This window comes from Thunnus albacares, chromosome 7 (assembly GCF_914725855.1).
Source record: "Thunnus albacares chromosome 7, fThuAlb1.1, whole genome shotgun sequence".
NCBI lineage: Eukaryota > Metazoa > Chordata > Actinopteri > Scombriformes > Scombridae > Thunnus > Thunnus albacares.
In genome coordinates, this window is record NC_058112.1 from 29,292,580 (window position 1) to 29,305,469 (window position 12,890).

Below are 12,890 nucleotides of genomic sequence, written 5' to 3' on the forward strand. Positions count from 1 at the left end.
ATGACTCATGGGATCAAGGTCTTATGTCTGCAGAGAAGAGCTGTTTAATCTTGAGGATTGCTCTTTTGATGGCACTTCATAGGAGGTGGTCACAAAGACCATCCAATGCCAATAAATTGGTCATCAAAAGCAGGGAATCATCAGCTAATAGCTTGTGATTGATCTCTGATTGGTTCTAAAATCTGTGATTGATCAAACAGGCTCCACATGTTCCAATTTCATCTGGTGGATTTATGTTTCATGGCTGGATTAATGTAATTGGGTTCTCACTGTTGCATGTATGATTGTATGTGTATGTGTGTGTGTGTGTTTATTATGTTTATTCAATGTATTGTCGATGTAAAGTGTAGAATTACCTCTCTTGCAAAACAATAATTCAGTTTATTTGTTAACATTTTCACCCTTTTTCTCCGCAATTTATATTGTTTTCTATTGGTTTCCCTCCTCCTCGCTGGCCAATCAGTAGTGACGTTAATAAAGTGACAAAGACATAATCCACTATCTTTTCACCCACAACCACTGCCATTTGTGTTAACTGGAATACACAACCAACCCAGAGGTTCCTCTAAACCCAGATTAAACTTGGATTAAGCCCCGGGTGGTGATGTGCAAGAGCTTTGCCCCTTGTCACCTGTGCAGCACTATATTTCACTTTGTTACAACCCTTTCCCAAGAGTGCCAGGTTGGTATTAGTCAAAAATAAATAATAATAAATTATCACAACTCATGTGGTGTAGCATATGGGTTTACCACAGCAGTTCAGACAGTAGCACGTGAATTGTCAGTCAGGAAAAAACACTATTGGAAATTTGAACGTTTTACCTCATCATCCAATCTTTTCTGCACTCATTATGAATAAAACTTTTTTTTTCCAGAGTGATGTACAAATGACAAAACATTATTTAATTTTTATAAAAAATATATATATTGTAAAAACAACATTAAAAATGAGTCTAAAAATGAGTGAGCAAAACTCATTATTAAAAGCATATGACAAGTGATTCCGCTTGAGTAATTTGATTGTGTCCATACTGTTGTTTTTCAAGAATCAACATCCCTTTTTGATAATCACTGACAAACTGTACACCCCTGGTGCTGTAACTGCAATTTCCCCAGACAGCTAATGTCATGCATAATCAAGAAAAACCTGTTTGAATCATCCTCTCAATTACACTCTCAACACAACTGACAACACCTACACTATTAATCTATAAATACATGACACCCCAAGCCTTACAACACTAGTGATAGTATGCAAAAAGTCTCACCAGTGCCCCCTACAGGCTGAACTGCAGTACACCCAACTGGACCAATGTGGTTTGACCCAATTGCCTGACCAACTGAGCCACAAACCAACTGACATTTCCATTCTTAAACTCCCTCATTCACCTAAAACAACCAAAAAAACATTAAAGTATACTTGGAGTTCAGAATCAGGTAAGACTATTAGAAAGGCTCTTCTGGCCATTTTAAAATCTAGGCTAAAGACTAAAGGTAACCTGTATGCCATCTGGGCCTGTGGGATTTGGGAACACCTTGGCCTTAGGAGCTTAGGCTGGCAGAACCGCTGCCATCTTTTAATGGGTAATCTGTAAGTGGAGCAGTAGGAGCACAGCCTCCCACTTACTGTCAGAGGACCATGTCGCTTTGCTGATAAGGATTTAGAGCCTGGATGTGTCATTTTCTGGAGCCATTTATTGATTCTATCTTTGCTTTATCAAGAACAGAAAACAGTCACACCCAAGATGCATCTCTCAGTAGCTTGGAACATGTTTTGCACAAAATGAAAATACACTAACACAAAAATGTGTATGTGTGACTATGTGTGTGTAAGGGCACGTACATACATTCCAAGTCTGGGTGTCTTGGTATCGACTGCATGGTACTAACAGTCTTCAGATAAAATCATACAGTGTGTGGTGTTGAAGGTTAATAAGGTGCAACACGCATTGGCTGCGTTGGTGAGAATAACCAATGTACAGTAGCCAGGATATGCCAATCCAGGAAGCCAATGTGATGTGAAACTGCTGCAGTTCTGGGGCATTGACATCATGTAAAGGATGGAACATAGGACAGTGAAGTATTCTGATGAGTTAATGTGCATCAGGACACTGCCGGTGTGTGGACTTACATAGAAAACAACATGTGTGGGTCTTTTGTGGGTGTTTAGATTGTCAACATCATGTAGTAGGAGAAATAATAATAAAAAAATAAACTGTGTGGAATGGGTAAAACACCATAGTGTGTGGTGAGTTAAATTGATTTAATGATCCAGGTAATCAGGTTTTGATGCAGAACCACAGCTCAGTGTCTCACTCTTATGAAGTCCAGCTCTCTCTGTAGAGTGTACAGTCTTTGTTGTCTCTCCATCCACTATCTCATCAAAATTGTGTATGTTTCCTTTGTTTCTCTTTTTCATTAAAATTGCACCATAAATTAGCAGGAGAGCAGTTCTTCATGGATGTCTGTTTGTGTTTTGGTGCAGGAACACACATGAATTTATATACTTGCAGTCTTTCAAGGAGAACTAAACATAATCTTACCTGTGCTAGTGTGTTGTCCTCTGACTGTCAAGACTAAATAAATCTGTGTACATTAGTGGAAATAGTCATTATGTGTGTGTTGTCTAGTCTTTTAGGTTTCAATAATCTTGACATTTGTACCTAGATTAAGGGAGTGAGTGTATCCATGTCAAAATTACCTGTGTCAATGATACCGGGATTGGAATGAAACCAGGTAGGTAAGACAAGGCCGCTGAACGTAGAGAAGCCAAGGATGAGGAGGTTACGGGATGAGTTAAGGTCCACATACTGGAGAGAGAAAGAAAGGGAGAGAAAGGCAGACAGAGAGAGAGATTGTGTGATACAAATTTGTTTAAATTGGTTTATTGACTCTCAGATGCAAACTATTATTTTGTTGTTCTGCCTCAGCTGGCTGCCATCTCTGTTTTTGACCCACACTAAAATGTGATTAGACAAAATCTGGAATCTAAAAAAGTTCCAGATTCCTTTTTGGTCTAGGATTCACAATTTTTTGGCCATGACAAGGTAACACAGGCCAGAGCAGGGGAAATCCTGTCTATAAATGTGCTTGGACTGCATAATTAAATTCAAAAGAAGCAAGATTTTTCTTGCCCCATTACACAAAAGGACAATGATACTGTATAACTGAGAGGGGTTGACACAGTCGTTCAATAAAGAGCAGAGGTCCTGCCCTACTTCTGACTGAGCTTCTGTTCCATTAGCTTTTATCTCTTGTGTATTCTCCCATTGAGACTTTCCTTCCTTAGTCTCTCTGAAAGACTGAAATGTGATACCGGAGTTTTCTGTCCACATTTTGAGCTAAATCTGAGCACCACGTCGTTCCAACCAAGATAAAATGACAATTATTTTGTATATATGCCACTATACCATAGCTCCCATGAGGTTTTGACACCTATGACTAAGACTCGTGGGAGCTATAGCTGCTGGATGCAAACAAAATAGTCATTAGAATATGGACAGAAAGTCCCAGTATCGTGTTTCATTTTTTTACAAGACTCATTAAAGAAACCATTTCTGGGAAAATTAGATTGCCTGAGTGGGACTTTGGCTCTCTATGATAAAGTGATTACAATGTTGTAAATACATTGGAAAGATTTCAGTATTTTGAAATTATTTTTCTGGCAGACACTCCCTCTAACTCCCTGCTGCTTGGAATTTGAAGAACCACCAGCTGATTAAAGGAGCAGTTTCAGCAAAGCAGAGCAAACATTTCATCTTTGGCTTAACAGTTACGTTGTGAAACTAAAAAAACAATAAAAGCTGAGTTATTGTGTAGGATTTAGCATTGCAATATATTAGGTTTTCATCAAATGTTTCTGTCAGATTTCTGCTCTAAATAACTTCCAAGTGTTTCTGTTGTGGAAGTGTGATGCTGTGATACTTATTTAGGAGGAGGTAAGTGTTATACATTTTGTTATATGGTTACTGCTTGCTGTCAAAGGTCAATAAACCATTTATTTCCCCTTGTGATAAAACTATACAGACCCTGTTCATATATACTCATCATATGTCTCAGGGACAACAATAACCCTAAAAGTTGATGTTTTCACCTTAACAATATAACAAATATAGGCACATTCCTAACAACAACCCTATAACATTATCTTTTAATGGTGTTAATGTCATCAAAACATATCTTGCACACCTAAATAGTCTTTGTGACAGGTGCGTTGGTGGAATGGACACATACTTAAAGGAAGAAGGGACTTACCAATTTATAACTCACATGGCATCATATCTTCTGAAATACATTTATTTCAGTTTTGACAATAATTCTACCTGCAGGTCTCTGGCACAAGCATGGATTTGATTTTCGCACCAAATTATGCAAATCTATTTATATTGGTCATTTGGAAAATAATTATATATTCAATCCCGCTGTGAACATGCACCATCTGAGATTTTAGAGACACTTTAGAGATTATTTGGTTCATGCTGACTTCCAGTTCCAGAGTAGTGCGGCACAGAGTCAGATACTTTTAAGTCTGTGCAATGTGTGACTTTAATATTTTCATGAATATTTTTAATATTTTCAAGATGTATCATACAGATCTATATCTGATTGAAGTCAAATGATGCCTTTTGACCAACTGTAGGAGGAGTTCACTCTGAGCCATAAGGTATTGCCACTAATGAAATGTTTGTGATGATTGGTCGCTGTGAACCATGTCTTTTGTATATACATATGTTTATTCCATTTGTCGTATATACCTGAAGAAGGTCTTTGACCAAAATGTTATATATATTGAAGGATCTTTATTGAGCAAGTGAAGACAGTAATGGTGATGTAAAATACTGTATATCTTTGTGGGTGGTTTCAATGTGCAAACAGTGCTATAGATCTGCCCTAACACTTCTGCTTTAATCACATAGAACTGTCTCATGCCAGGAAACAGGATCACAGTTGACTCAAGCTCTCTTGGTTGCCTGTTGCTTGGGCTGTTTCCAAACTACACTGCCCACAAAAGTGTATCACCGTCCACCGTCTTGCATTTATGGATGCATCATGGACTCAGTCAACCCCCAGAGGAGCAGTAACTGCCATGCTAAATACATTAAATATGCATGCAGGGAGAATGATGCTTGGTATTTATTAGCTGACATGCAACTTGTGTAAACAGCAGAAGACTCACCCTTTTGATCTTGATTTATGTATTTGGTATTTTATTTTTTTGTGTTTTATTATATTTTGATTGTTTGCAGTCTTTTAATCTATGTATTTGGTTACTTTTTAAGCACTTTGAGCTGCATTTTAAGTTTGAGAGGTGCTATACAAATAAAGTTATTATTATAATTGATCTCCAAAGGATTCCTCTGTTTTTGCTTGTATTACAGGTCAAAGGGTCAGTGCCAGAGCAGCACCTCTGGAGCCAGCAGAGATTCCAGTTCAAGGACCTCTTAGCAGGATGGATGTTTCATGTTTCAGACTCTTGAACCTCAATCTTCCATGGAGGACTCACAGTCCATACAGCAGGTGCTTTGGATAAAAGTGTCCACCATATAAAATATATAAAATATGATATGTAAGAATACTGAATTGTGTTTACCTGAAGGTTGGATATCCCCACTGCTGCAATCATTCCAAACATAACAAGGAACATGCCTCCAATAACCGGATCTGGGATGGTAATAAAAACTGCTCCAAACTTCCCAAAGATTCCCAGGACGATCATCAGAATTCCGGTCGTCTGGAGGACCAGTCTGCTGCCAACCTGGCATAAAATGAGCACAGGTATGTGTTATCCGGAGCATACAGGATGGATGAATCAATAATTCTTATCATACCAGCATTATTTTTACCAAGACTGAAAAGGACGCAGAAGTTTTAGTGAGGACATTATCAATCTTATCTGCAGTGATTTTGACTTGGATGTAGAAATGAGACAACACAGAAAAAGAATGCTCAGGTCAACACTGCAGAACCCATAAAACATTCAGCGATAGGATAGGCTTTTATCCGCTGTGAGAGCTGTGTTCCCCAAAGACAGGCTGTTATTTTCGACAGACTTGAGTACATCAAACTGACACGCCTTGACTCAGTACTATATACTGTAATACTGCATGAAAATACAGATAAATACCTACAAATTCTCTCACTTCAATATTAACGTCTTAAGTAAGTGCCGAGAGAATACAGTAATGCATATTTATGCATTTCTTATTTTATTCTGGTGACCCAACCATAGTTTCTTACAGTTGTTGAACTATATTGATTCGTTTTTTTTTTTTCAATTTTGCCAGAATGTGAAAATGATATTTTTGAAAACAAGTACTAATTTAACAAGATGTGATGGCAGTTTGACATTTGAAGTGTTGGACTTTCTCACTTTAGCCTCAGTGGTTATTATTCTGACATATCATAATTTCAGTACAATAAACATTGTCCTGTTTTGATAATGGCTGCCTAAAACCAAGTGGTTTAAAGTCCATCAGGGTACATCTGCAATATACTATATACTATATTTCTTTATGTATACACAATGTGTTCTTATTCACCATAACACAGAGTTACTAAAACCATGCAGATGAGTGGCTATTGTTTTAATATTACGTCAATTTCTTCAAAGTGTAATTTATCAGAATAAGGTTTAGTGTCTTGCAAAAAAGTAATGAAACATGTATAGAGGATATATTGTACACATCTCAAGGTAACTCATAACAGTCACAGACTGAATCAAATTTATTTGCAACCCATCAGCAACTCACTAAAATAGAGCAGCAACTCAGACCACATGCTAGAAAAAAGCACTGTAAGAACTTTTTCTCCTCAGGCAACTCGTGAAATTGAAGATAAAACACTGACTCGTCCTTCTGTTATATATGACCATTTAAATGTTCTGTCTGGTCAGCAGCTCAGACAATAAGTCTAACAAACAACTGCAGTGCACAATCAATAAATCATCCAGAATTATAGGCTTCCCCTCCCATTAATTGTATCATAAAGCCATAACCAAAAAGTCAAGCAAAATCATATCTGACCCCTGTCGGTCTGCTCACTATCTCTTCTAACTTTTACTCCCTGGGAGGAGCTACAAATCCTTGTCCACAGAGACACAGTGCTTTAAGGACTATTTAATCCCTGACTTGTGGTTGCACCTGTGTAAAATATTTGATCCCTACTTTTATTTGCCCTTCATGTAACCAGAATGGTGTCTTGAGGCATAAATCTCTTTTTCAGGGAGTCGCGGCCAAAATGGAAGCACAGTAATTTTAATCATTCACTGAGGGACGAGAAGCAGGAATAGGATGACTGTTAAAACCCCATTAAGCACACAATTAAAGCTATGCATTAAATAATGCACTTTTCCAATTCAGTTTTTTAAAAATGTAAATTTTCCTCTTATTGATTACATATGTCATTTTGATTTGTGTCTATGTGTATGGTGTTGTTGATGGTGTTGTTTTAACATTTTAAGTCTGTTTGAGCTGATGTATTCTGTAAACATCATGATTCTGAATAAACTTGAATAATGTCAAACTCCTATTGAGAACATGAGGTACCTGGATGATGCCCACAGTCGATGGATTATATGTGGATTTTACACCATAAACATATACTTATTGTCATTACAAGAGAAATGTCCTCTAGCTGTAAAATTTCCCATAAATTTACATTATTAAATTAAATTTACATTGACATTAAATCCCCCATAAATCAACATTATTTGTGCATTCCACAAGTCATGTAGTATGCCTTCCTTTACATCCCCTTTGCACTTAGTAATATGTAACAGTCATCATGTGTTGCAATAATACATAATACAGCTGTAAATTACATGAATGGGCTTTTGCAGTGTGAGTGTGAATAAAGTCTGGCATTAACACATGTTTCTGTTAAACAGGCCTGAAAACTGAGAAAAATGAATGATAATCCATGCTACTCAGAAAAATGAGAAATAAAAGTTTACCTCTGGGTAAAATCACAGAGCTTTCAAGGTAAGATGTGACACTTGCATGCCTCTCACTAAGCCCTTGATGGGTTGAGCTTACAGAAGTCCACTTGAGTTTTCATTGCAATGTACCAGCACTAAAGACAGTAGTGGGATTCTTCTGAGGAAGTGCCGAGATGCAATTAACCATCAGAATGCTCTGCTAGATCTCAAGTGCTTCACTCTCTCAGACATGAAGTAATGCTCTGCTAGATCTCAAGTGCTCCACTGACTCAGACATGAAATGAGAAGCATTTTTCTGTCAAAGATACAGTACACTGGTTCTTTTCTCTAGAACTAAACGCAAAAAGACAGAAGCTAACACTGGCAGCTTTAGGTTTGGATATATATAAATTAAGACAAGGGTATGAGTAGTATGCAGTCCACAACCAGTTTACACTGTGCATTTTAAAATTATTATGAGTAGATTTGTATGTGATTCTTGAATCTGTTAAATACTGGACCTTTATTCATTAGCACTGTATTGTCTGCTAAAATATTAATTAATGCAATTTCAAAGAGTGATAAAACACAAGAGGAGACTATTATTATTGTGTACCTTGGTAATGCCAAGTGCAGCAATGTTCTGGCTGTAAGAGGTAGTGCCATTTCCAGTTCCCCACAGAGCAGCCAGGATGCAGCCAATGCCCTCCACAGCAATACCTCTGTTGATGGCGTGAGTTGGAGGAGGAGGGGCACCGGACAGACGAGCACAAGCGTAGTAGTCACCAATGGATTCCATGGTAGATGCCAAGACGCCGGCCATCATACCCAACACTGAAGACACACTCACTGTAGGGATACCCCATTGACCTTCAGTATGGTACAGAATAAGCATATATTAGCTTTCACACATGTAGATACAAACAACCTTACACTAAAAGATTCTGACTGGATTTCTGCCAAAATCATACCACATTTTAAATCTTTTAGTGGTTTGTTTCAGCTTCTTGTAGCACAATAATGGAATGTTCCATATTTAGCTTTGATTAAGAGAAGTACTTGCAGACAGCTACCTGATGACCTGAAAGGGCAAGAAGTCAAGTCAAGTCAAATTTATTTATATAGCACATTTCATACAACAGGCGTAAACTCAATGTGCTTAGAACAGGGTTCATATGTTAAAAAGCAAAGATGTATTTTTTTCTCTTGAACTATCGAGGGATTTATAGCCAGGCAACAGTACACAACATCTGCCAGAACAAAGGTCTGCATGACACCATGCTGACTTTGCTCAATGTTGTATGCAAACATTTGGACAGATCCAAATATCATGCTAAGATTTTATTTCCTAACATTTTGCAAAGTTTTAACACAGTGAACTCATCCATTTCAGCACTCACTTAGTCCCAACAGTTTTTCTGGATTATGGATTTCTTGCACGAATGACTCAACAAGGGAATGTGGGATATTGGCTCACTGATCCTGTTGTAACTAACATTAGCCCTCTGCAAGGGTGTGCTCCTTTCCTTCTTCTGTTCTTACAACTTATCCACAACATTATCTGACAAGAAATTCATTTAAGTTTGCTGAAGCTGTATCCACAGCTATTCACACAGAATATCCATAGTAAATACATGGTTAACCTGTGGGGATAGTTGAATGCAAGTATTTTGGGGTGCTCATTGGCAAAAAAAAAAAAAAAAAAAAAATTGAATCAGCATAAGGACATATTGAACAAAAATAGTTGGCATGACCCCAGGCTTGGCCAGATGCTCAAATAAAACCAATATACATGGGTGGGAAGCCAGTGAGGGATCACATCCTTCTTGCTGCACAAGCTATTCCTGTTATTGGCAGGTGTGTTTTGGATCATGTGTCCCCTCAATGGGTAGAAAGTTTATGGAACAAAGTTTATCAATATTTTACAAGATTTTAAGAAAATTTCTGCAAATGAAACATGAAGCAGTGCTTGTTTCTATCAACTATCTTAATGCAAATATATTCAAGATCTGAAACAAGATTAGATAATTTTACTGAGCACCAGTATTTGATTGATTGGTTTGTTTATTTAAGTGTCCTGCACCTTTCTGGTGCCCTGCCTGTATGGGCTTAATAACCAGGATGGCCACATGACTTATAATGATGTACAGTTCAACAGATTCAAAAAGGGAACATTTCAAAACATTTAGTTTACATGAGAGACATGTCCTGTTATGATGGACACAATCTTCTCTTTCTCAGCCAAGCCTCTCCTATAATTCTTGCTAAAACAAAAATCTCCATATCAAAAAGCCAACTCAACATATCAGCTTTGAACAACCGAAACAAATCAGGGTTTTTGAATTGGATCTTTTCAAACAAACAATTCCTCAAGTCACTGTAGAAAGGACAATGAAATACCAAATGAAATTCATCCTCAACAACACCAGTAACTGATACATATGCACTGTTGCTTTTAATTAGATGGGAATGCAACAACGTGCCCCGTCTGGACTTGAACCAGAGATGTTGTGGTTTTGTACACACTGAGCCCACCCTACTTTCTTTATACTTAGTGTTTGATTTTACTGGTGGAGTGGAGGCCTGTAAATTGGCAATATGACATGAATGATTCATCTGCAGTAAAAAGAGCAGAAGCAGAAACTGTACTGGTTCAACACAAGGAACATAAAAAAATCAGCCTTTATTGCAACTTATCTGTTTTATGTAAATGTTTCCAGATCAACCAAGTGAAAAACTTGTAAAAACTTTTATTTCAAGGTTTTCTTTGTACAATTGAAATGGGAAGAGAAATGATGGATGGAAACTTATCTAATGAGTGCTCTAGTTCAGCACTCTTTTACAAAAGTTTTGATAAATATATGATACAATTTTAACATGCTCTCTATGGTTGGTTAGACTATACAAAATCAGACAGGATCCCTTCATACCCATCCCCTACATGTTTTTCAGGTCTTTACCTCCAAAAGAAACTATTATCACAAATGCAATATGCTAATATTTAAACCTTGATCCACCAATCTGTATATATATGCTTATGCACTCAAATACAAGCATATGATCACCTACATGGTGGATTGGAGTACTTGAAAAACCCAGCTAGCACCTGTTATTTTTATCCCTCAGCACATCCCTGTGAATATTGTGTAAATTGCTTTGACCCCATGTTGTATATGTTGTACATTTTCATATTGTACTGATGTGTTGAAGGATGTGTATTGTGTAATACTGGCACGATGATGTTTTCCTCCAGTATTATGCTCTTTTTATGCATATCGCTGCAGGAACAATTTCCCCTTTGGGAATATATAATTATTCTAATCTAATGTTAAGTATATTTGACAATTAAATTATTAAACAGTGGACCAGTGTGTGCTTTATGGCAGGTGTCAACAGGTGAAGGTGTCAAACATTTCAACAAAGGTAAAATCCAAAATGACAGTATCCTTTGATGCATAAGAGCACATACATGAACATCTCAGGATGATGTTGCAGATACTGTTTTCTTAGATAAATAGGTTAAGTCTTTGAAAGTCATGTAAGAACATGCTCTAAAACAAATATGCAGCAAGATACACATGAACAAAACTACATGGGTTGATATTCATAAAACAAACCTCAAATACCAGTTCTACAATGAGCAAATGACTGTCAAACCAACTGAAGATTTGACTTGAAAATAAAAAAAAGTCATTCATAGAAGGTCTTTGGGTTCAAATTAAGATAGCTGAGTGAAAGCAGCAGTTTGTTTTGTTTTGTTTTTTTTTTTTTTGCTGTTGCTGTTGTGGTAAATGTCCTTAATTCATAACCGTTTACATTCAATGAATAATACAAAGTCCTGCCAAAACTATTGCGTACAGACATTTTTCCAACTTGTTTATGGAGAATGTGTTGTGCCTTCTATTGTATAAAAAGACTTGTTTAATGTTTCATTGGCACAGTTGTCTCATGACAGTTGTATCATATTAGATCGTTGTCTGGTCCACATGGTCAGAGCAATGCAATGCCTGCAAACAGCAGGTGCCATGTGCAAATAATCAAAAAGTCATAAAATGGACTTAAATTTTTGACAGACATATGCATTCAATTTTTGACAAAGAACATATTTTGAGATATATCTATATCATTGTTACAAGATGAAAACATTTAATTGCTAAAATGATTATTATTATTTGTTTTGAAAATCAGTTCAAAGGTTATGGAATTTTGCAATACATGTTTTTAGAAAATAGGGAGCACATGCAGATGCAAATCCTGCATGAGTTTTGCCTGTTTACATTGTAGCCAAATGACTGTTCTCATGAATTTCCTATTATTATTCCTATTATGAAAATCTGTCTGTATTTAATAGATCTAACATCATCATTGAAGGTATCAGGAAATATACTTTAAGCAATTAAAGCAAAAACTGGTAATTTTCATTCGCTCCAAGAGATTCAGTAACATTTTGGCGGATCATTAAAGAGCAGCTGTGCAACCTTCATCTAAAGTACAGAATGTTCAATATTATATATAACATTAAAAGAGAATGGGCATAGAAACCACTCAGTCTCCCTGGTTACCATGGCTGCTAACATCGTGACTACTAAAGTGATGCTTATATCTGTAAGGTTTAAATTTCACCAGGTTTGACCAATTAGGTATCCAGGAACAAAAGTATTGTGTTAAATGTATGATATTTGTGCACTGACCTGGGTAAGGCACATGGAACCACGGGGAGTTTGCCACAGCATCCAGGCTGATGTCAGTCCTGGCTGAGTACCCGTACTCATCAGACTTCGAAGGCAGGACGTCAAAGATGGTCAGTAAGAAGCAGACCAGCCACCCGCCACACATCCCGAACAAAGCCTAGAATTTGTTATCAGATACAGAGTGTCTCAATGCATTTGACCTTGGATTCAATCAACGTAAAATATTGCTGCAATTATTTAAGCAGCTCCTTAAGGCCTGGTGAGGCAGAATTCACTGCATGTTT

The 12,890-nt window shown here is 37.1% G+C and overlaps 1 protein-coding gene across 1 annotated transcript in view; it reads right to left on the bottom strand.

Annotated features, from left to right (window-relative positions):
• si:dkey-106n21.1 (solute carrier family 23 member 2) overlaps window positions 1-12,890 on the bottom strand; it is a 59,826-nt gene that overhangs the window by 6,351 nt on the left and 40,585 nt on the right. Inside the window, exons 7-10 of the mRNA XM_044357880.1 lie at window positions 12,607-12,763; window positions 8,532-8,785; window positions 5,591-5,755; window positions 2,702-2,810 (exon numbers count right to left, since the gene is read on the bottom strand). Of these exons, the coding sequence (XP_044213815.1) occupies window positions 2,702-2,810; window positions 5,591-5,755; window positions 8,532-8,785; window positions 12,607-12,763 (685 nt within the window). The remainder of the gene's footprint in view (window positions 1-2,701; window positions 2,811-5,590; window positions 5,756-8,531; window positions 8,786-12,606; window positions 12,764-12,890) is intronic.